The sequence below is a fragment of the Varroa jacobsoni genome, unplaced genomic scaffold, assembly GCF_002532875.2.
Source record: "Varroa jacobsoni isolate VJ856 unplaced genomic scaffold, vjacob_1.0 scaffold_591, whole genome shotgun sequence".
Classification (NCBI taxonomy): Eukaryota; Metazoa; Arthropoda; class Arachnida; order Mesostigmata; family Varroidae; genus Varroa; species Varroa jacobsoni.
The window spans coordinates 199,278-222,282 of record NW_019213493.1 but is presented as its reverse complement, the minus strand read 5'-3'; the positions used below and the strand labels follow the sequence as shown (position 1 = coordinate 222,282).

Here is a 23,005-nt window from a genome sequence, read left to right as displayed (position 1 = left end):
CTTTTAATAAAAAAAAAATAAGGCATATCATTTGTATGCTACTATACCTCAATTTTTGTACACAGTGATACCGTTCATAGCTGTTCTTTAATACTTATCTGTTATTCATAAAGGATACAGTAAGTTATTTGGTCAGCATGGCCAGACTACTTCTGTTAGGCAACAACTACTCCAGACAACGAGTCCTGTTAGGTCTGTTATTGTTGAAATGTAAGCTATACATGGACTAGTGTTTCTACGTCCATTTGTCTTTGCGTTAAATTATTGGGTCATACTGTTGTTTTTCTATCTAAATGTAACTTTTCAGTAAGGACAAACAAAGTCACAATTACTATAATTATTATCGTTTATTATTTACACGTTAGGAGAATTTCTTCAAAAGTCGCCAGGCAGGATTAATAACATACACATTTTCTAAATTATTACCGATCAACCTAAAACAGTTTGCTAGAAAACACAGGTTGCATATATGATTAAGACGTACATAGGATGACCCAACTGTGACGAAACAGTAGAAATATTTTTTGTTGGCTTCTAAACTTTCGGTAGACAATACCGTAAGACGTTATAGTCTTTACCTTATAGGTGTTCATAAATTAATCTATCCTATGACATTTTTAAAAATAATTTTTCTAATAAAGATATCTGTGTACTTATAATACGATAGTTGAAAATGTTGCAATATGTTACGTCTGACTCAAAGTAAAACACTTCTAAAGGGGCAAACTAATATCGTATCCGTCGAAAAACACAAAATACAACTAAAAGCCACGCGTTCGGCACAAACTGGTTTACAACAACTGATACGTTAAAACATAGCGCCATTCTTTACCAGATTCATACAGCAACGACAAGACTACTTCCGACAGTTAAACGGAATACTGAAACTGAATACGGCACCGCAAATCTTTTCTTTTTTTCAGGTTTGTGCAAACCGATTTTTGTATGAATTTAAATACCTGGCTTGCATATTACTTATCACAGTGAGTACCTATAGGTAAATATAAACGCACACTTTGGGCATCACTGGGCTGACTTAAGCTTGTCACGATTCTTGCTTGATCCGTTTTGCTAGTCCACAAAGTTCGAAGTTCAGGGGAAATAGCCTTTTGGCGTTCGGCTTGTGATCTGTGTACTCGGAAACGATATCACCTTTCGAAGCAGACCGGACGGTTAATCCAACGGACAACGGTCTTTGGATCTTTGGCGGGAAAAGCCCTAGAGCACGCGCCGTTACAATCGAGGCGGCCGACTTTCCTGCCGCAGTGAGATAGGCCGAACCATCGTAACAGGGATGCCTCCCCCACTTGTTCGGTATCGCCTATATCCGCCATGCCAATAAATTACGTTAGAGCGGAGTTACATAGGAGACCGGTAACGGAGCTAACTGATAACCACATGATGTACGGCAGGCATTTAATATTGTATTTTGACTGAAGCAAATGGATACTGTGAGAGTACATGAGTTAAACATAAGTCAACTTCTCAATATAATGGAAATTGCGATACCAAAATCCTATAGTTGTTCTTAATTTAATTTGAAACACAATAGACTTTGTGTTAAAATGAAGATGACTTTAAAAAAAGCAAGCCATTTTTATATGGCTTGAAACCTATCTGCAATAGTCAATGTTGCTGCTAGCTTCGATTCTATCAACAGAATGGAACACCTCAAACCTTGACAAGCACCGAAGGTGGTATGTCTCGAGTGCAGCTGAGCTCCATCACACTAAGGGACAACCGCGATAAATTGTGAGACCCCTGTAAATGAATTTACTATACTTCCGTATTCATCCTATAAATCGTTTGTCTTACCGCATTGTTGACACCTGCAAATTTAACCCTTCCGATTCTACACTTGTGTATATTTCTAGCGGCCAAAAAAGCTAATATCAATAATACAAGTTGCGATCTGTTTGCGTAATAGATAATTGCTTGGATACGTTAAACATTACCTACAAGGAAAAAAGAATCTAATTGGAACAATGTTTCTGCTCGTCCGTATTTGCCCTTTTCATTTTTTGATCGAGCGATTTTTCTTACTTCACAATTATCGACTAAGTTAGTCGAAGATATTTATCTGTGACTCCATATCTGTTCGCGCCGTCCGTGCTAACACATATTTTTCGCGCCCAATCGTACCTGGGGTGTTCGTACAAAGACGATGACCGTCAGGCATATTCCACGAGTGACGATCCACTTAGCGATGTCGAGCATAGCGTGAGCGACCCTCCTCGAATCAGTCCCTCGACCGCCAATGACATCCCTGTCTCCGATATATAGCAGGCCAACGTTTACTGGCGTAAGGTTCATCCCTAAGATTAAGTTCTACAACAAGTGGGTCCACAAAGGTGATAGAAAGCAGAATGCATAATATTGTAGGGCCAAGTGTGCAGGTTAGAAAAATCGAAACGGGCTCTAAGGGAGACGTTAACCCGGACCTTCTCTCAAAAATAGTCACCTCTTTTCAGATTTAATTTGCTAGATGCCCAGGTTACACATGCGCATAAAATTTAGCCATTTGCTAGTAGCTACAAAAGCAATACGAGTATATTGTACAGAATCATACGACGACTCGACCACTTATACACATCAAGTAGAAGTAAGGTCAACGTTATTCTTTAGTTATACCTCTAGCTCTCTTCTATGCCATTTGGCGTCTGTGAGTTTATGTTGATTAACTAGATACGAACGTTCAGAACTATTTCAAGCTGATTGGCTGAACCGGTTGTCATATGTTATATGCCATCATGGCCTATTTTTCAGTAAAACATTTACAAGGGAAGAGGTTATGACAAACTAAGCTTTCAGGAGCGCACGTTCTAATAGCTCATTCTGGAGACACAATCTGCTTTTTTTTTGTAACTAATTATATGTGTATCAGAAGCATAGCTACAACCATTGCGCCTCGTTATACCATACTAATGTTAACATCATCAAGCGCAGTTAGCAAGCCTGGCCATATGTCGAGTGGGGTTATACAATGCGCCTGACAAAGATATTTTTAGCAGATCAGCTAAACTGGATAAATGAATGTCAACATACAGCAAAACAAATACTGATAGATAAATATATGCGTTTACTTACATCGTCAACTAATTTAGGCACCAGGCGGGTGAAAGCTAACAAAAGCCACTAAAAACAGAGAGTATATCGCACAAACAGCTCACCTGGTGTATACTAACTTTGATCGATGAATCTTTCCTGTCATCAAACACTGAGAGATCATCACGGATAACTGATGCGACCCTCGCTCGACGCCTCAGACTAGCTGGCAAGACCGCCGGTAACAGTCGCTGAGTGCCAAATGAGTAGATTTCTATTATATCCTCGCTGTTGAACATTTTGGTTGCTTTGGCTCGTCAGCTCTAACGAATGCGCGATCCAATTTAGATACTACAGTCGGCTCGTTCAGGACCGGTAACGGTTAAGGGCAGCTGTCGGCATAAGTTTGAACGGAATTACAGAGAGGAGCCAATATATTTGCAAGTTGATGTTTTTCTGCTATCATAATACGATATACGTAAACAGCACCGGCATCCCTTGTCGAAACGCGCAAAGAGGACATGTACGTGCATTTTACGTCTATGAATTCATGCCTAAACGTTTTGTCGCTCATTTCACACTACGTGCACATAGAAATGAAACATATTTGGAATATCGGCAGACGTAGCTCGTTCGTCATTGAATATCGCTGTTTTTTCTTCAACACTTGGTAAACAAACAGGATTTGATTCTTTCTTTCAGAAGGCTGTATCCTGTCCTTTTAAGCGAATAAAGCAGCTATTGTTATCAATACTTAGTACTATTGTGTGTTACAATTATACCAATTCAGCTTGGTATAAAGTTAGCATCAAATCGTTATTATCCAAATGCGTCCAAAATGGACGCTGTATTTTCTTCGCAAACAGCAGTTAGTGACAGCAGCTGCCTTATCCGTGGTAGGGCTAACTCGCATTGAATGCTTCCCATTAACCTTTCAGCGTTCTTATTAATAAGCTCCATGGTCTTCGTTGCAATTGAAATGAATAGGTCCATCTGTTCGTTAAAATCGGCGTCCCTTGAAATTTTCTTTACAGCCGCGTGATCGGCTACCGGTCCTTTTGTGCAAAGAGGCGCTGTGGTGAGCTCAGAAGCGGATCAATCTGCACTGAAAGATTACGTCTCATACTAAGTTTTTGCTTGGAGAATGATATAGTTGCACCATTCGTATTCTTTTTTATATCTAGTGCTAAACTACATGGCACTCAGACATCGAGAGCACCCTACTCCTCTGAGTCAGCTAAAATCGTTGTTTTTCCTTAAGGGTTCTTTAATTAAATAAAAAAAGACGTTTCATGTGCAGGTATCAAGATCGCACTATCCTGGATGCTCTTTTAGAGGATCGGGAAATCTGAGACCTTAGCCAGGATACATTCTCACTTCCTACTTTATTTATGCCGGAGTCCTTCATATATCAAAGGTTCAACGAGCTGACCAAATTTGAGAAGGAGCATAGCACAGCAAATGGAGGCTAATCCCATAGCTACTAACTGGTACGGCCAGCTTGCTTTACTACTACATAGGGCTGCCCCGCTCCACTTCATAGTAACGAGATTGACATTTAGTGCTACGCTGAAAATCCTCCTTATCGCCTGTGTACCAGAATGAGCATAAAGATCTCCAAGATCTTCTGCATTCGGGGAAGAGGGCAACGTCTAGGTAAATTTAGATGAACCTAAGCTGTACATATAAGTGAATAAGCTGTTCGCGCGTATCAGTAAACATTTGGGGGCCTCTTCGTACGGCATCTAGTGGCTTTAAAAGTTTCAGATGTAGTGAATCAACGATGATCAGACGATTTGACTGGAAGGATTCATATCATAGCATTTGATATTTGTTTTTAATCCTGTGAATACTGCGCCCCATTAGCTACCGCAATGGATTTTGTTTTATGGATAGCTACTTTAACTAGGCCCTCGACCGCTGTACTGATGTACTTAGCCATTGCCACATCTAAGGCTAGCGAACTGCGGAATGCAAGTCACCTTCGTGAGTAGCTAACGTTAGCTGAGTTCGTCCATTGGTGGTTTTATTGAACCACCTTTTCCCTCTAATGTCTTTAAATTTGTACAAAATGGGCAGGACAACAGTGATACCGTATCGTCTATGGCAAGTAGTTCCAGGAAATTTCCCTTCTCTATTAACAGAACAGGACGTATCAGATCGAGATTGAAAGCGACGCCGAGAGGTGAACAAGCGAACTACAGTTAAACGAACTATTTATAGAGCATAAGGGATGCTTGGATGATCGAGTTAGGCTTTAAAGAGGGTCTAGAAGTTGTATTTCATTGTGGAACCAGACGAACGTTTACCTTTTGGCACTCATTGTGCGTTCTCATCTATCCGTGCAAACACTCAGTGAAGAGTACGTCACTTTTAGCTAGCATGCATTCGGCACGAATCGTTTCGACGTGGACTTCTAGCGAGTATCTATGTTTGATGGGCGCAGATTTTATAACGCCATATTTTATCTGTGCTACCGGTAAATTTAGCATTGTCGATAGCGAATGTCAACGGCCAACCACGATTCATAATCTTTCCTTGCTTTAAAATTACCTGATGCTTATTGTTGTTGCTATTGTTACCATTGTGCATTAAGAACTGCATGCAATTTTACCTAGATTATGTATGTGTTCAATTTAAATGTGGACTCCGAATTGTTAGTCCTCTTTTTGTTTCATCTCTATATGCTAACGTATATTTTAAAATAAAAAGAAAACGAGGCAATTAATTATAAGCGACTCTAAGCTTACATAACATAGATAAGCTGTCTAATGCAGTTCTAGCTAATGAAAAAAAAAAAAAAAAAAAAACGCGTTCAAATGTTAACGACTATTTTTGATGTTACACTGGCACGATTGCTTCTGCTTAGCAGAATTATCTTTAGCAAAGCCTAACCGCTATAGGCAATACTGCAGCGCCCTACAATTGGCAACACAGTCCATAAATTCAAATGAACATTAATTATACGATCCCTTAGCCAAGGTTTTCTCCTTGTGCACTATCAAACTGTCGTTTTCTTACTCATTTAATCAAATTCATTCAAAAACCTTAACCTTGGCCTATATAATTGTTATTTATTATCAACTGATAACCTCTAAGGATGATAGTAACGTGACCCTAGGTTCGCGTGCTTTTCACTATGTTTTTTAGTAAAAATCACCCAATGGCCAGTTGGTATTTTCTCCCTTACAGTGTGATAAAAAAAACATCTATAAATTCACAAATTACAACAGAAAAACAAAGCAGCCTCAATCAGATTTGTTACGTTATTCTTTTCATGCGAGTCCTAACCACCGATATTATTAATACCAGTTCGGATTACTGAGTCGACCCGCTACCTATTACCTTCTCTAACTGCGTTCTCGATCGCACATACACATACGTGTGTATGTGTGTGGGCCCCCTCGGCGCTATATTATAGCAGCTTGCCTCGCTGCTCCACATTGCAATGGTCTCTGCCGCTTTGTACTCGTCGGCCGTAAGCGCATATTGGTCTAGTTTCCCCACTCTTAATCGGTGCCAGCTTTTTCCATTCTCTCATTGACAGATCAATGGGCCACAGCTGTGTGGCAAACCCCCCGTACGGTTGATACGAAGGAACACACCACCCGCTAGCACCTTTTTGGCGTCCCACAAGGCCACAAGATCCCACTGCGCGTTTGTGAAGCTCTCCTTCTTTATCCAGCTATTTCCCTCCATTTCACTACCCCCAGACTGGCTCCGGATCGCATCAGCAGCTGCGACCAGTGTGACTAGAGGCAGTTGTCGTGACGAGCATTGTTACGAGTCCGCCAGCGTCCGCAGCGGCGGCGGTGGTCCAAACTGAAAGGGTAGCAGCAGTCGCTGCACTGAAAATATCGTAGTGATAGTGGTAGTCGTATCAGCTACGTGATGAGCCGAGCAAACACCACACGAGCCAGGCCATTCTAGTAGCTTCTCGCTTTTCTCAGCCTTTTTGTCCTCGACCCTCCACCATTGTCCTTCTGCTTGTCGCTCTAGCTGTATCTGACATTTTCCGTTGTGCTGGCCCATTTTTTCAGCGACCGTCGTCATCAACGAATTGTCTTGTTCTCGTCAGCTTTTTTCTTCACCTACTCTTTATGAGCAAAGAGTCGTTCGATTCGTTATTTATCTTCTCTGTTCATCAAGCGGCCTCGAACTGGCGACGGTCGCAGCAGTGGCGGCAAGTTGCCGTAGGCCGATAGTAGGCAACAGCTTGTGGTCCGCTTGTCCTATGTTACCTCCACGTCTACATCACTGCAGCAAATCTCGAGCTGCTCTCTCAGTACACCCAGACAGAGCCGCCGTGAAACTACCCCGAATCGTCTTGCATTCCCTCTAGGGGTTTGACAGGGGGTTTAGCGGTTCTTTTCGATCTCAAAATACTCGAGACTAAAAGCTGATTGACTGACTGACCTGCTGAGCCGTGTACTAAACAATGGCGCTAACTGATGCTGTCGGCATAACGACGGCGAAAGCTAAACCATTCCCCAGAGTCCCGTTTTCTGGTCTTGTTAAACCGATATAGGACATGCTCAGATTCTCTAACAGCTTGAAGGAAAACGACAGAGACGCCAACGGTGAACCTGCAGGCAACGCAAGCATTTTTCGTCGGATAAAACATTGCTGCCACTGTCACTTGGCGAACACAGGCCTATAGGACGCAGTGGAGAGAAGGACATGTTGTTGATGCTGTTGAAATCTTGGTAGACGTGATCATCCAGCTGCCGTGTTGTGTCTATGAAGAGAACAAGACCGAAATGTTTGAAACGAAGAGTCGAATTAACTGTATTGTACGATTCATGTAAACATGGATAGTGTGGAAAGCTATAGTGTCTTTGTATCATATCGCAGCGAACGCCCATAAGGGGGCGGGCTAATAACTTCTTCCGAATAAATTAAATCTCGAAAAATTTTTCCTTCTTTGTTCCCTAATTATTACTACTATTTAAGAGCGTGAATAAGGATTATATATAACAAAGCACTCTCCATATTAGTCACACCCTATATTACAGGTAGAACCTACCTAGACGTCTTGTATGCCATATGCGCCATTCACAGCTACTGGTGCAAAACTTAACGGACATATGTTCACATTGGAGAATTTGACCGCCATTCGAACTAAAACAAAAGCCAGTTTGTGCTGTGCTTGTGTAGTTGAAGGTACAACCCGCGGTGGCCATTCGTACGACTAATAGATTCGGTATTAACAAAAGCAGTGAGATGGCACGACGGCCGAACGTATCCAAGTCAATATCATACAAAGCTGGTTAGGAATTGCAACATCTTACGGCAACAGGCTTTTTCTGTCGGTGCAAACGGGTCCCTCTCAAAGGCAAACCTTTGCTTGACTCGAGAGGAAGTTACTCTAAAGGCGTTGCGCGTTTTTAGCCCAATATTGCTGTTAGTCATTGCTTCATAGGGCTGGCCCCCAGCGCAAAACGAGGCGTGTTTGCGCCCGGTTTTGAACCTAGCCCAGCGCATGTCCCTAAGTTTAGTCGGTAAACACGCTACCAGCGTACTGCTACCTGGGCCATCAGGGTAATTTATTTCAACTAATGCAGACGATTCTCCTAGCCTTTATCAAACTACGAGCATACGCGTCCGTAAATGATCCGTGTGATCGCTACCCATCGTGTCGGTTATTTTTCGTTCTCTAACACATAACGTAGTCTGCACCCTCGCTTCGGCTTACTAGTCGCCATTTTTAAGCGAACACCCATGCTGTTTTCGAGCAATCGACATAACTACATATAGAAAACGTATCGTTTCGTTCGAAGACAAAATTCTACTCTACCACAAATAGCTGCCATTAAGACACATGTGCGATATCCTCGTTCATTATCAAACCACGTGTATCTTTATTAATGATCGTATTTTGCATTATATCATTATCATTGAAATTTCATCTTCATCGCAATTTTTTGTTATCTATCATTTGGCTCTAACTTACCCAGTATTCGTTTTGGAGCGCATTATCTATTATTCAATTTCCGCCTTTTATGTCGGCTGCGTTACACTAAACGTATACGATATTGTTTATTTGCTTTTTCTGTAAATCATTTTCTGTTGTCATTTTCGCAAATCTTCTTCTGCTGGTCTTCGTCTCGGTAGTGTTTCACCGGTTCATCTTTGCGCCTCACTTATGCCCCGATAAATTTACAATTTTTTGTTTATTTTTGTCAAATTCTCAGTCTCGTCATTTGGCCTTGATTTTCATTTTGTATTCGGCTTGTTTGTTGCCCGTCTTTATCGTCCCGCCTAGTTTAGTTCCTGCCATTTTATAGTCTCCGTCACACCGTCCGCTAAATTTTGATCAGTAATACTTCGGCTGTCTGCGCCACGAGGCTGTTATTGCATGACGTGTATAACGATCCGTAACAGCTGTCGCCGTATCTTCAGTAATAATATCAATATTAATCAATGTGCTCATAATGGTTACTATCTACTCTATGCATATAATCATCATGTTTATTTTTAGTTATTAGTGTATAATTGATCCATCTAACTCCCTTTCCCGATATCCCATATCCCTGCTGTCTTTCAGCTTCGACGCTGCTCTTCTATCTTTCATGTCGTTTTCCCCTCGCTGCGTGAAAGATCTTGCACACTGGAGATACCTTAACGTTTATTTAGTGTTATAGTTTCACACAATATGTAAACGACGTTCAAAACTTTGCTCGTAAAAACTAATCGTATTAGGTTGGAGCAGCTGATGCCAGTATTAGCGGGAATCGCAGACGCGGTACGCCCTACACTGTTGACCATGTTCCCGCTCGACTGACGTTGTTCTCGTTGGACTATGTGTACATCAAGAGGAGCAAAATAGGTAGCTTTAATAAAAGTTTCAATAGTAACTACGAGTGCTATTGCTGGCTAGTTGGGCGTATTGAAACCCCAGCCATCGACCCAAAATAAATAACCAGCTACTTTTGATTATTTCTTGATATGAGCTTCTTTGGTAATTGTTTATCGTTCAATACTTCAACATAATAGCTTAAAATCTGATGAAGTCAAAAAACGACAACTTACTCACGTGAAGTTTCTGCGTATAGATCAGCCAAGTGTACAATTGACTTATTACTAGTAGTTTATGCTCACTATGCGTGTATGCTAGCACTTTTAATAGAACACCGAAATGCATAAGAACATAAAAGTCTATATACGACGATATATACGATTTTGCGTTTCAATCATCTGTTAGCGTTTCTGATCGATATCTTGTCTTCTGTTCTTGTATATTTACTGGTAAAATGGACAAATCTGCATGTCCGAAGTATTGCATTGTTTCACCTATGCCTGGAGATCGTTTGATCCTATTGTACCTATTATAACATTTTTTTCTTTTTAAATTTCAAACGGAACTTTTAGGTGCTTCTTTCTTATCGTCTGGTCGCTGCTCGTTTTTGTGCTGAGACGAATTTTGGTTTCCTTTGCAGTGGGTGCCTAGCAGTGGCTTTTCGAGCGCCCCATGCTGTATACTGCTCTGAGGGAATAGAATCCTTGTAAGAAAGGGACACACTTATGAAGTCCTCGAAGACGAAAGAAATCATCGAACTTTTTTCAGCTAGCAGCATGCGTTGTCTCTATCGTATTCATGTACGTGACGGGGTTAGCCCCAAAACAAGACGTACCAATCCTTTGAAACTGGCCCGAACATCCACGTAAAACCTATGTCTTAGTCTAAAAATTATATCGTCTAAAAAATATTTTTGACTCGAGCAGTTTTTTTTCGAAAATATACATGAATCTCTCTTTTAGTAGGTTTAGCTCAGCAGTGAGTTCTATTTTATGCTGAGCTTTCGATTTTTTTAGCATCGTAATCTAGCTGAAGTTACCGAAACGTACCGCAGTGAATCGATTATCTATTGGGTTGGACATGTTTTGCCTCGAAGCGAGTCCCCGCCATTTTATTGTATGTTGTGTTCTTTTTTATATCTATAGTAATTGTAACCGTTCTGTTGGTTCCGTGCATTCATCACTTGTCAGTTTCTCATTCACTGTCATCATCTTACATTCTGTTTAGTATCGTTATTGTACTTGTAGATAAGTTTATATATATATATATATATATATATATATATAATCTCCCTGTTCTCTCCAACACTTGTACCCCACAGGCCTGTGTATAGACTATGAATATGTGGATTGGCTTATCTAGTCCAGTCATCACCTTTTCAGCGTTTTTAACACGTTTCCCTCTTCTGTCGTCATTTCACTGTCATCGATTCGTAGATATATTTTTCTTACGTCCTACTTTAATAGACAATCATAATAATGATTATTAATCTATCACCGATTATCAACCTCCAAATTTCTGCTCTAATAAGCGTAATCATAATTACCAGTAGCATTGTCCTTTTACCGATTACCAATTTCCGTGACACTTCTAACCATTGCTTATCTATCACGTACGGAACTATCATGTGGTAGTATGGATAGCAACGCACGCGTACGCCGACTGGATTAGAGCACTGCCACGACTGAGGACCTATCATATTGTGAATCTAGAGTAACAGTTTGGCAATGGGCAAACTTTACTGGAGCTCTAATCTAAGTTACGCTTCAAAATTACTTTTACAGTCTTCTAATATTGTCAGAACATCGACTGAGAAAAATTTTCTCCGAATCGCTAATTTTAACCTATTCAAGTCTTTCTTTGCTTACGATAGCCAAATTCAAAGTCCACGATATGTAGCATGTTTGCCGCTTTTCCTACGATATTTCTTCCATTTTTCCTTTGATTACTTGTTTTAAGAGGCAAAAGCGCAACAATTTCATTTGCCTACGCTTTGTGTTTGCTTGTCTATACAGTTTTCCATCGTACACATAAATTCGACTAACTAATAACAGGTCGACCTGCGGCTAATTTTCCTTATGATGGCTGACAATCAAAAGGCTTACTGCACTTCCTGGCTATGAACGTTTCGAACGCTTTCTCCGCCTTTGCTTCTTAGCTTGCATGGCTTACTTGTGACGCTTACCGCATGCACGTACGATGTACTTATTTACCAACTGATGTTATGGTCAGAAATATATATATATTACAGGTCTTTATTGTTTAGCGTGTTGTTAGCTTTGAATCTTTCACGGCACGATGACGCAAAGCTGCATATGTACTCGTTTCTTGACACATATTCGCACATCGAAGGAACACATCTTGTTGTTACGTCTTTGTCTTAGCATTATCGTCTGAGCAGAGCACGCTTTCCTTGCGAGCTCGAGCGCACAGCAGTACCTCGGCTGGTAGTTGTACCTCGCTGCCCCCTCTTCAATATGGAGAGGTGGAAAATTCCAGCGCATTTGTAAGTCATCGGCATACGTCACTAGGAACCTCCTCATGATGATTGTCACTTAACGCCCCGACCCGTTTCTTTAACGAGAAAAGAGGCTGTTCTCTGATATTATTGGGTTTGCCTGTTATTTCTTGTAAACGAACATTCATGTGTGCATATCCGCCATCTGAGGCTCAAGAAAAACTTCTATGTGTCCAATATCTATAGTCGTAGTAGCAGCAGCAGCAGCAATAGCAGTAGAATTAGGGCTCTCGAAGCGAATTTTCCCGTCATGTAAAACAGACAACGAACAACGAAACGCCGGAAATACGTCGTAGGCTTAAAACTTTCGACTTTTTCTTTCCTAGAGAATCGGCCGTATATGCTCAGCAGTTATCATCGTATTCATACACGAAGCAAGCAATTGTGTTATCGTACGTTATCTCTCTGTACTAAGCTCACGTCTGTGGATCTCTCAGTTATTTCTTATCAAGGCACATTTTTACGGAAAACTCCGGGTATTGGGTATTAGCAAGCAAGAGTTAACGGCATTATGTGGAATATCTGTAACTAAATAGCAGTCGCACGTACTGTTACAACCAGTCCTGATTGTTGCACCTTCTTCTAGGGTGAAGGCGGGCCTTGCAGGATATAAATTATATTAGTTACGGGCATAAGGTCAACGAAATGCGACATAAGTAGACGTACTGAATCGTACTTGGAACGTACCAAATCATATGTCAAGCCGGCATTTGAGAAACGCCTATTAGCGAAGCTAGTTCACTTTTTATGTCATAATCTTAACTCTATAAGGTAGTTTGATTAAAAGGATAATTTTGAAAATAGATCAAGTTGTCCTTCTACGAGTTTCAGATTTCGATCATCAGACGTCGTGGCTGTTACTGAATTAAAAAAACAGAATCCGCAAACTTCTCACTGAACAGAACGCAGACATGACGAAGATACTGGAACTATTCCGGTAGCAGCTGGGGGAACGCGTAAAGACAGAAGCGGGAAACAGTAATAGAAAGATGAACATAACGGTGTGGTTTAGATTACAGTCATAATTGAGTACAGGTCGGTCATGTTGGTGCTATGTTGTTTAGGCAAAAAAAAAGCGAAATTCCCTAGGATAGAGAATGTCCGAGCGGATGGCATTAGAACTCGGCTGCAGGGGCTGATCTTGAGGCAAAAAAGGGCTTTATGTGTGTCCTGTAAGCGTTTAACAATAAAGGTGTCAAGAAATGGCCGGTGTGCGTACACGCAAATGACGCCGCAATTGCACTAAAGGCAAAACCTTTCTCTTTCTCCCAGCTATGCTACAAAAGGGGAACCGAAGCTGTAGCTTGGGGGCTAATCTCCATTCATGTTCTTTTCCCATAGGTGGTTTAATGAGAGGAGAACATCCGCGGTGCGGCTTAGAACACAGCAAGACTCCAAGCGAGCCAGCAGGTGAGCGACTTGTATAGACAAGATAGGACTAGCAAAAAGCTTCATAGTCTTCAGGGATGAATATGTGGTAACTGAGGGCTGTACAGGTAAAACTTTATCCCTCTGTCCGCCGATTGCACATCGCAAAAGCGGGGCTGAGAGCCGTACGGCTCATCGAAATCCTCATGGCCTTTCGTCAGCGGCCAGCCGCGTAGCAGTTACGAAAGACTCTATCCCTCCGTGTTTGTGCTGCTCAGCCAAGCCCGCTTGATGAGCTCGCTCATACACTGCTGCGAAAATCGCTTGGGGCGGGGGCATGTTGAAGTGAGATAGGGGGCGAGGTATGTAGGTAAGAAGGCATCTACATAGGACTGGCCCCGCCCTTCAGTTGCTGGCATGCTATGTCAGTGAAGAGCGACCTGGCAGCTGTCGGATACTGCCGAAGCCGTCGACCCCGCCACAGCTGGGTCGACGTGGGCTGCACTAGCACCCACTGTGCAGCAGGGCCTCTCTCTGGTCGCAGAGCCTGGCTTCGGGCCCGATCGTCATCATCGCAGCCAAACCGTCGGGGAGGGTATGGGCTGCTGGGCTGTGATACAAGGAAAAACTAAGGCAAGGAGCGGATCCTCTCAAAGAAAGGGACAGACATGCCCAGATGGGCGGGCAGAGCCAGGACCGACCAAGAAGGCCCTAACCAGCAACCTTCAAGCAGGCACCGACCAGGCCGGCTCCATCCACCAGGCACCGCCATGTACTTACCATTGGCGCTAACGGTCGTCGTCGTTGTGGCTAGCGGTGGTGCCGACATAGTTGGTATTGGCGGCGCGTAAGCAACAGTGAAGAAGCGATAAAGACGGGGATCAGATGGGGTAACCAGCCGACTACTCACTAGCCACCCCTTGCTAACCTATGTCCGCAGTCTAAGCAGGTCTGAGAGGTCCACCCAAACCGCTTCGTATGAAGCTTACGATTGCCTGTGGCGCATACATTACGGACACAACAAGGCAGTCGCTGTAGTAGCAGCAAGAGCAACCTCCACGGCTCGCAGCTTTGGCCCTGACTTGATCGAAGAAACACGCTTTCTTCGCTGGCCTCGTTCATTGCTGTTAGCAGTCCAGCCGTCTTTGTCTTAGGACGGACGGACGATTCGTCGTCGTTTTGGATCCCGAGCTTAAAACAAAAGTGTGTGAGCTTGCTAAGTCTGCTAGTGCTGCCATACGCAAAACCCACTGGCAGGTTAATGATGGTGGTGCCGGCGTCCCAGCCGCAACGGCAAAGCAATCGTGGGTGACTAAGTAAGGGGTGTCTTTTGATCCGCGCGGATACTGGAGTTAAGGTTAGGGAGATTGAGATGCGACGCTCTTAAAGGCACGAGAGACGTTTATACTTAGCTATCAGGACGTCAATGACGCAGTCCTCTGTCGCACAGCTTAAAGCAAGCTAAGCAGAAGCACCACCCGTAGCAGTCCGTACCTTCAATATTATCACGGCAATAGTTGTAAATACAAACAGAGAACAAAGCGCACTATTCAAACTGGCAAAGCCATTTCTCATACGGGTACTCAGACGTAGTCATATTGGAACTGGTTGTGATAAAAGTGTACGCCGTATATTGGAAGAAAGCAATCTGCAAAACGAAAAGTACTACAACAGCACAAATATTGTGATATCATACGTAAGGCTAACTTATTGAATTCCTCTTATCACCTAGTATTTGGTTGCTTGTAGATATGTAAATGAGAACTAGCGTCAGACATGGCAAGGTAGCATCAGTATTGTACACGCCATATGTACAGATTCGAAGTTTGTAGCATTCAATTGATAATGGATAAAACTGAGTTTCTACAATTTCTGGTAGACGAAGTAGTTGCAGAATTGCTCCGGGCGGAAGCTTGATAAAGCTGAAATAGTACCAAAATGTTATAAATAAAACAAAATTGACTTTATTGATAATAAGCCGAAGCACATTATACGCTTCTGCACAACGGCTGTAAATCGAGATCTTACTGTGTTTTTGTTGTGACGAGAATGTTGGTTTTTATAATGCGAAAAGAGATTCCGATGAATAATATTTTTTCTTCGGTAGGCGTACTCTAACGCGGGAGCGCTGTCCTTGTTTGCCATTCTAGATCCAGCAGTTTTGCCTCACGTTCAACCTTTCCCGTTTGTAATCGCTTCTCGGTAAGGGAGCATGCTCAATCAACCCGAATACATTTCGGTGATAGGATAAAGAACGCTTAGGTAATCCATAAATAAGTAGACGATTTTATAAGTTGCTCCGTATCGTTGGCGACGTGAACCTCACACAATGGATACGTACAAGGGCACACCATCAGTAGTGGTCGTGGTAGTAATAAATTACTATAATATCGTGCTGTTCCCATTCGAATTTTGGATCTCGTCCTACTCTCTCTCTCTATATGTATATTACTCTGACATATACGTGCTCTTACCGGACGCCTTACTTTCGAGGTCGATCAGCTGCTGTGGCCGCTTTTTCTGTTCACGTATCATGTTTAATATCGTTAACGATCCCATGCATTATTGTCTTTCATTACCAAAGCAATATAATATGTTATTAATACAGTAGGTTTCCTCGCATTCGATCATCACTCTACTGCCGCCGGCCGTTTTATCGTCTCTGTCACTGTTTACCAATAACTGCTGCAGACAAGCGTGAGTCTAATTGCTTTGTGCGCGCTTTCCGGGAGGCGACTTGTGGGCCTGCCCTATGTGTTTCGTGCAGATGCACGAGTCTGTATTATTATAGTAATTATGTGTTAGCAATAATTAAAGGCGGTCATTACGCTGCTGGCACAGGAATCGGCTGACAATGCGGCTTGGTATAAATGAACCAGTATATACTGTTAAACAGCGCACGTTGTCATCTATCTTCTGCATTAGACATCAATCTGCACCGGCTCGGTATGGCCGTATCAAACGGTCAGTAGTCAGAAAGCGAGAAATTTCGGTAATTGAGGGCACTCATGCGACAGAACTCTTGCTTGTCTGACCTCTCGATATATATATCGTCGCGGTCGTGATCGTCATCATCGTTTGTGCCGTACAGCACAAAACGAGGTGACAGCGACGAATGCTGGTGGACGTCGAAAACTGCGGAGCGATTTCGTATGCTGCCGGCGCCCCCGTTCGGACAGGGTCAGACGAACTCAACGCGGGAACGCTGTCCCGCGTGCAGCAGACGTGCTACGAGTGACGGCGCAAGAATCGTTGGCAACCGCTGGAGACCGACGACGGGCTGGTGTGGTTGAGGCAGCGTTGGAACGACCGTCATATGATCAGACTCAGACGAATCTGGAGGCACTGAAGAGGTCAGTCTAGTGACGCCAACGCGTCGCCAAAATCGCTTTAGGCCCATAGTGGTCACCTGAACAATGCCATCCTCGCCGGCCTTACTAATGCACGTCGCTACTGGAACTGCAGCCGGAACTACAGGCAGCAGGGAAGAATTTTTTTTCCGCAGTGTCGCTGAGTGTTGATTGAGATGATCACTCAAGAGGGTTTGCGTCGCTGCCGCTGTCCGCGGCTGGTGTATACGACTGGTAGGAGCTTCCTGAAAAAGGACGTTTCACAAAAACAAGTAGAAAAGAGAAACAGAAATAAATTTACATTCATAAGCTTTCAACTTACATAACAGGTAAATTATATGCGAGCGCATAGACGCACCGATCTGGATATACGTCAAAAAAAATTATTCTAAAATTACTGCGTACGGTCACATGTGTGCATACGTTAACATGCATTAGATTCTGGTTTACCCGCTTACTTTTGTACCGCAGATTTGCTCAATCGCTACATCAATACCCAGTTGATGAGCGCGTGAGCAATCCGTAACGCTGGCAGTGCAAAAGCTCCACGCAAGTCGATGTGCACAACATGGACAAGATTCGTGTTGAGAAGGTCCCGCAATCGAAACCTGTTCATCCCCTTGTAAAGTTTCCTTGTGGTCATATAATCGTGTCCTATTGATTCTGATAGGACCTGACTCGATGGGACCGACGCGCTGTCGCCTTCGCCGTCGCTTCCACCGTCTCCATCGGTACCGCTCAGCCTGGTGGGGTATTCCTGACACAGAACAGACTGCACTCGTATTATAAATGTCCTGTGGGCACAGTTCTTGCAGGTGGAAACGGGGTGCGCTAAGTTCGTTCAGCTCGATGTGCTGCCCGGGTTCTTCTAACTGCACCCGTTGCTGTGGCTGTTTTTGCTGTTGTTGCAGACAATGTTGGCTCTGCGGCTCACTTTCACGGTGGCAGTGTTGCTGTTTCCATGTTGTATACGTGGTCAACGCTGTCTTCGACTGCAGGACCTGACGGAGTAAGCGTTCTGCGTCCCTTTTTCGCTCACATCGATGCTTTCGTGGCTGGTTGTGCTGTTCAGCTTCACGGATCGTAATCACGGGACCGCGCTGGCGCATTGCGGCCAGCCTCATACTGGTTGTACTGCGGCCCCGTGCCCACGCTAAAAAATGATGACTGTGATTATTGCCAGCAATGAGCAATCTGCTTGGATTAGTTGACGCAAGCCTTGCACTACAGCTTTGAATGACGGTGTCCATTGATCTGTCTGAATTATTGGTTGTCGATGCCGAGGATATTGCACTGCCGAAGACTGCCGGCGTGCCAAGGGGCACTGCCCCACGGCCATATGTGCTAGCAAGGCCGTTCTGTGAACAAGTGGGCCACACAGTCCAGCTCGGTTGTAACCTGTTTACACCGCCTATCGTATCAGGGTGGCTAGCGACGTCGAAAAAATGTTGTTGGTGAACGGCCATTATGGGCGGTATCGATGTCATTTGCTCGTGATCGCGGATCAGGATGTTGTGTGAATGTGAGTCATCTCTGTCTTGTGCCGACATGAGTGCTTCCGTTTCCGCGTCATCTTCCGTGTGCTCCTCGTCCATGTGATCGTTCGCACTTCGACATGTTACATTGTACTTCGAGGATCCGTAAAACGGCTGGCACTCTAATAGTTTTGGGCTTGGTGGGGTACTGCTGTTAGCAGTAGTGGGATCAGTCGGGCCAAAAAGCTGACATTGTTCGCCGGGTTCAGTACGAAACCTTCCAGTGGACTCACCGCATGAATTGACCGAACTTCCTGACCTGGCTTGCATGGCTGCATTGGGGTAAAATGGTAACATGTGTGATGATTGCGACGGGCCAAGGGAACTCGCTCGTGGCGGCCCGATCAGCTGAGGCGTCATCTGGGCTTGTTGCTGTTGATGATGATGTAGATGGCGCTGCTCGTGCTGAACTTGTGCTGGTGACGAATGTTGGTACGTGTGCTGGTGTTCATGATGGGCTGACGAAAACTTGCGAAAACCTCTGCCACCTTCGCTTGCTCCATTACCACGAAGACTGGTCCCAAGCCAACCAGCCGGCTCGCCCGCTGTTGCCAATGCCATAGGCGGCAAGGGTCCAACCTGTTGACCTAAATCCGGGTGCCGAGATCCAGCCAGCTTCGGATGGGGGTGAGGACGGCTATGCTGATAGCCTCGCTTTTGTAACGTCTTCTGTTTTTTCGATTCCTGGCAAACCTTACAGCTTCCCTCCATGAGCTTTTGCTCGCTTTCCCAGATATCCCTGTGCAACGGATGAATCAGAGAAATGAAATAAGTACGTGAGCTGGCTACCATTGCTACATCCTAAACAAGCGACAGCGGTGAAAACAATGAAAAAGTACAGGTAAAAGCGTGTTGCTTAATAGTTTGTGCTGTAGGCATATTCTCTGCATTTTGGTTGTATCAAACAGTCTAAATAGTAGCTGCTCTTTTCATTATTAAGATTTCGTTCATTTTAAACACAGAAAATAATTAGATATATATGTGACTAAACTACGCCATTCTCGTAGACATATATACATATATGTATATGCATAATTGGTGAACTTATACCTGTAAAGAACTGAAAACCTGACGTGTTGACGTTAATCGAATTTATAAGACATTTCAGTGATGTTAATATCTCTCAGGACATTCGCCTCCGCAACACACAGACATTTTTTACTGCATGTGGCCTGCGTTAGCGACCTTTACTGACAGGACTAAACGAACCAACGAATTTCATTCGATATTCAAATAATACGCATATAAATGAGTGAAAGGCTTTCAATTAAATTTCCTTATCGCGGCATTTATATTTCCTATTACACACGTTTTTATGCGGGTACAGACATTTAATCCGGTGTGAAACGATGCCAAAAAGGTGGACGCTGACTAGTATTTTGCTTTTAGAAGAAGTCTTCGCACCATCTCTACTGACTGCTTATGTTCTCTATTTTTTTTTTATTATTGCTATAGCAGCAACAACTATGGCTAAACAATTCTTTCCTTTGCCGCACTAGTCATTCTTTACTTTGAATATACCTTTCGCATGTCCTTTTGTCCATCTGTCTATCCCGTCTCTTTTTCTATGCTTTTTGCACTTTCTGCGTACGTTCCCGTTTTCGTCGTTCCGCTCAGCATCTTCTTGTTTGTGGCATCATTTGCGCCACACTTTCGTATTTGTATCAGTCATTTTATGAGAGAGTGGCGATTTCCCGGTTGCGTCTGCTATAGTTCTTCGACCACTCTACAACCTTCCTATTATTTCTCGTTACTAATATCATTGCGCTAACCATTGTAACTAGTATTCCACTGTGTGTTAGCACAGCATGAAAGCGTCCCGTCGTTCGACTGGGATGGACCAATGTTTTCCGTCAGCGTTCCCAACTATTGTAGTATTAGCGTTGGATCGTAAATGGTTGGTCTTAGCGAGCTTGTTTGGACTATCGTATTCCGCCATTTGCCTCGGGTTCCGGAGGCTCCTGTAACCTAGCAGGTCTCGAGATTCGATCGGAGTAGCACAAATAAGTTTCTAAGCAATACGGTCGACGCTTTGCACAGCAACCCAAGCCCCCAACTGGATTCACATAATGCGCTGATCATATACTCTACGTTCCCTTGGGTTGTTCCGCTGAACCGTTTGTTAGAGGGTTGTTCCACAGTCAATGCCATCGTCATGGTCGGCGGCTTTAAGGAATTGAGTCAGCATGTCTCCGCTGCCTGTTTTAAGGCACAGTGTCTTCGCCGTTCGGCGGCCTTCCAGTCCTGCCAACTAGAAAAGGTTGGATAATGGCAAGCACGTTTTTCATAAGTGATTGTAACCAGTTTTTTTTTTTTTTTTTTTGTTAACGTTGCCTGAAGTCTGCTGCGGCTTATTTCGAATCTATTTCAAGCCCCCACGGCTAGTTCGGCAGTCCGCTGCTATCTTGACTGTACCTCCACTATATCATAGTGTAGCACCATTCGAATTCTCGAGCGTCGATTGATTCTTTCCGAGGAAACAACGGGGGGGGGGGGGTCTAATCCCCATTCCGCTCTGCCCCTCACTTAGCTGGCAATACTCGGCTTTTTTCTTCCGTGGTAGCATTTTTCTGGCGTTGACTGCCACTGACTCGCCTGGCGAGGTCGTCCCCACCTTCCGTTCCCCAAAGTCCCGGAGCAGAGGCCTACTTCATTCCCGCTGGTAACGCTAATGCGGCCTGCAGCAGTAGCAGCGTTAGCAGACATGGCATCGGGGAAACAGCAACCTACTCGAGGGCGGAAAGACCAAAAGTCTTCCCAAGCTAACAAGAAAAGACTGTGGCAGCCTAGTGCAGTGAGTTGTGCCCGTTTCTAGTTGGCTTTGTCCTTGCCCCTTCCGTTCTTTTCCGCCGCCCCTTGTTCACTTTTTGCAGTAACTTGTCGCCCTTTTCCTAGTGGTTCGCCACCCTCTCTTGTCTCGCTTTCCGCTCGTATTCGCTTGGATCTTCTGTGAGTCCGCCCTTACGATCCACACTAGGCCTCTATTCCGTTACAAGATAAAGAGGAATTCAGATGATGGGAACAAGAGTAGGCGGCAGCGACCGGCCTTGAGCGCGAGGAGACAGTAGTAGGTCGCTGCCGGGTGCTCTTGAAATTCCTGAGTCCTCCTGGGGGCAGCCGTTGTGTTTTCCTGCCCCTTCGCCTCCACGAATGCGCTTCTTCTATGTGGGTATGTGCATCTTCGGAGGAACAAGCTTGTGATGGGTTGGTGATTTTTTTGGCGGCGTCTTGCCTTTGTTCGCTGAGGTTGTTTTGTCTCCCTGGAGGCACCGCTGCGTTGAGCGAATCTAGCCCCCCATTGGTCAAGTAGTGTCCCGTAAGGGACGGTTTCAACGAGTACTGACGTTCTGTGGGTGTGTGTGGCTGTTATGTGGCTATAGGTTGGGTTAGCTTCCACTGGGCCGCCGCATTTATCTCGTCCTCGAGACATCTACGATAATTTCCAAAGATAACTCAGACATTAAAATCAGCATGGTCGACGACGAAATGAAATACCAACTTACCATACGCACACATGCAAATACACACCGTGTCGGCTAAGGCCAATTGCACTCAAGGCCAAGTTGGCCGAACAAATCAGTTAGTCTCCACTGGTGAATCATAAAAAATCAACGTACGGCGCAAAAAACATCGCTTACTGCAATGCTTGAGAACGTACTTGGATCCGTATGCATGTTCCAAGGAATGGCGAACTTCAGTGTTAAGAGCCCTTTATACCTACTTCCCTTTACCTTAGTCGTCGGTGTGGTTTTACCTTTTCATTCCGACTAAGCATGCATCATTTAACTTTCTCATCCGTGAAGCTCTGCATATCAGAACCTAGGGCATGATGTCGAATTTGTGGCAGTCGGTTCGGCTCGAATTGCTTGCTTATCCAAACTTCGGCTCCACCAGCTAGAGTAGCCAGTGGAAGAACACAGCATGCACCGTACACACAAGATGCAAGCGAACAGATGGATAACAGCAACTAACAACAAAGGCCAGAACCAGCCAACGTTATACTCCAGCCACTTTTCCTGATCCGAGTTAGCGGCCAGAGTCCTACCCATCCATCTTTACAACACCTTAACGCCATTCAGATTGACTGTCAGTATCGAATACCTCACACACAGCGCAGTTGCAATAATATGTCAGGCTTTCTCTTTGACCAGGTGGCTGGCTGCTTGATCCAACGTGCAGCTTACATTGGCAGTAACGTGGTAGGCTTATATAGTACTAGGCTCTGTTCGAGAAGAGCAGTTCAACAGTTATACGCTTCTGGGACGTCAAAACCAGGCTGCTTACTATTAATTGCAGCAATACGTAGATATAGGTAGAAAATCTATTCGTTCCAGCGTCGCCTAGTGAGGTCGCAGCGTATCAGATCTACTTTCGTTATCCTACAGTGCTA

The 23,005-nt window shown here is 44.0% G+C and overlaps 2 protein-coding genes and 1 long non-coding RNA gene across 6 annotated transcripts in view; 1 reads left to right on the top strand and 2 right to left on the bottom strand.

Annotated features, from left to right (window-relative positions):
• Positions 1-322: 322 nt before the first annotated feature.
• Positions 323-3,526, bottom strand: LOC111261739 (uncharacterized). 4 transcript variants are annotated; one of them, XM_022835459.1, is made up of 4 exons: positions 3,171-3,526; positions 2,143-2,328; positions 1,678-1,761; positions 323-1,321 (listed from the first exon to the last, which is right to left on the bottom strand). In XM_022835459.1, the coding sequence occupies exons 1-4, from the start codon at positions 3,342-3,344 to the stop codon at positions 1,046-1,048; spliced, it is 720 nt and encodes a 239-aa protein (XP_022691194.1). In that variant the 5' UTR covers positions 3,345-3,526; the 3' UTR covers positions 323-1,045. The 4 variants fall into 4 exon arrangements, with proteins under 4 accessions (XP_022691194.1, XP_022691195.1, XP_022691197.1 ...); XM_022835460.2 differs by having other exon boundaries at positions 3,186-3,524; XM_022835462.2 differs by having other exon boundaries at positions 2,143-2,266; positions 3,171-3,305.
• A 12,145-nt stretch (positions 3,527-15,671) lies between these two features.
• On the bottom strand, positions 15,672-19,529 carry LOC111261736 (uncharacterized). The gene is made up of 2 exons (XM_022835450.2): positions 17,539-19,529; positions 15,672-17,325 (listed from the first exon to the last, which is right to left on the bottom strand). Exons 1-2 carry the CDS (start codon positions 19,405-19,407, stop codon positions 16,912-16,914), a joined length of 2,283 nt encoding a protein of 760 aa, XP_022691185.1. The 5' UTR covers positions 19,408-19,529; the 3' UTR covers positions 15,672-16,911.
• LOC147753290 (uncharacterized) overlaps positions 19,370-23,005 on the top strand; it is a 26,779-nt gene continuing 23,143 nt past the window's right edge. The window contains exon 1 of the long non-coding RNA XR_015311653.1: positions 19,370-19,456. This is a non-coding gene — a long non-coding RNA (uncharacterized LOC147753290). The remainder of the gene's footprint in view (positions 19,457-23,005) is intronic.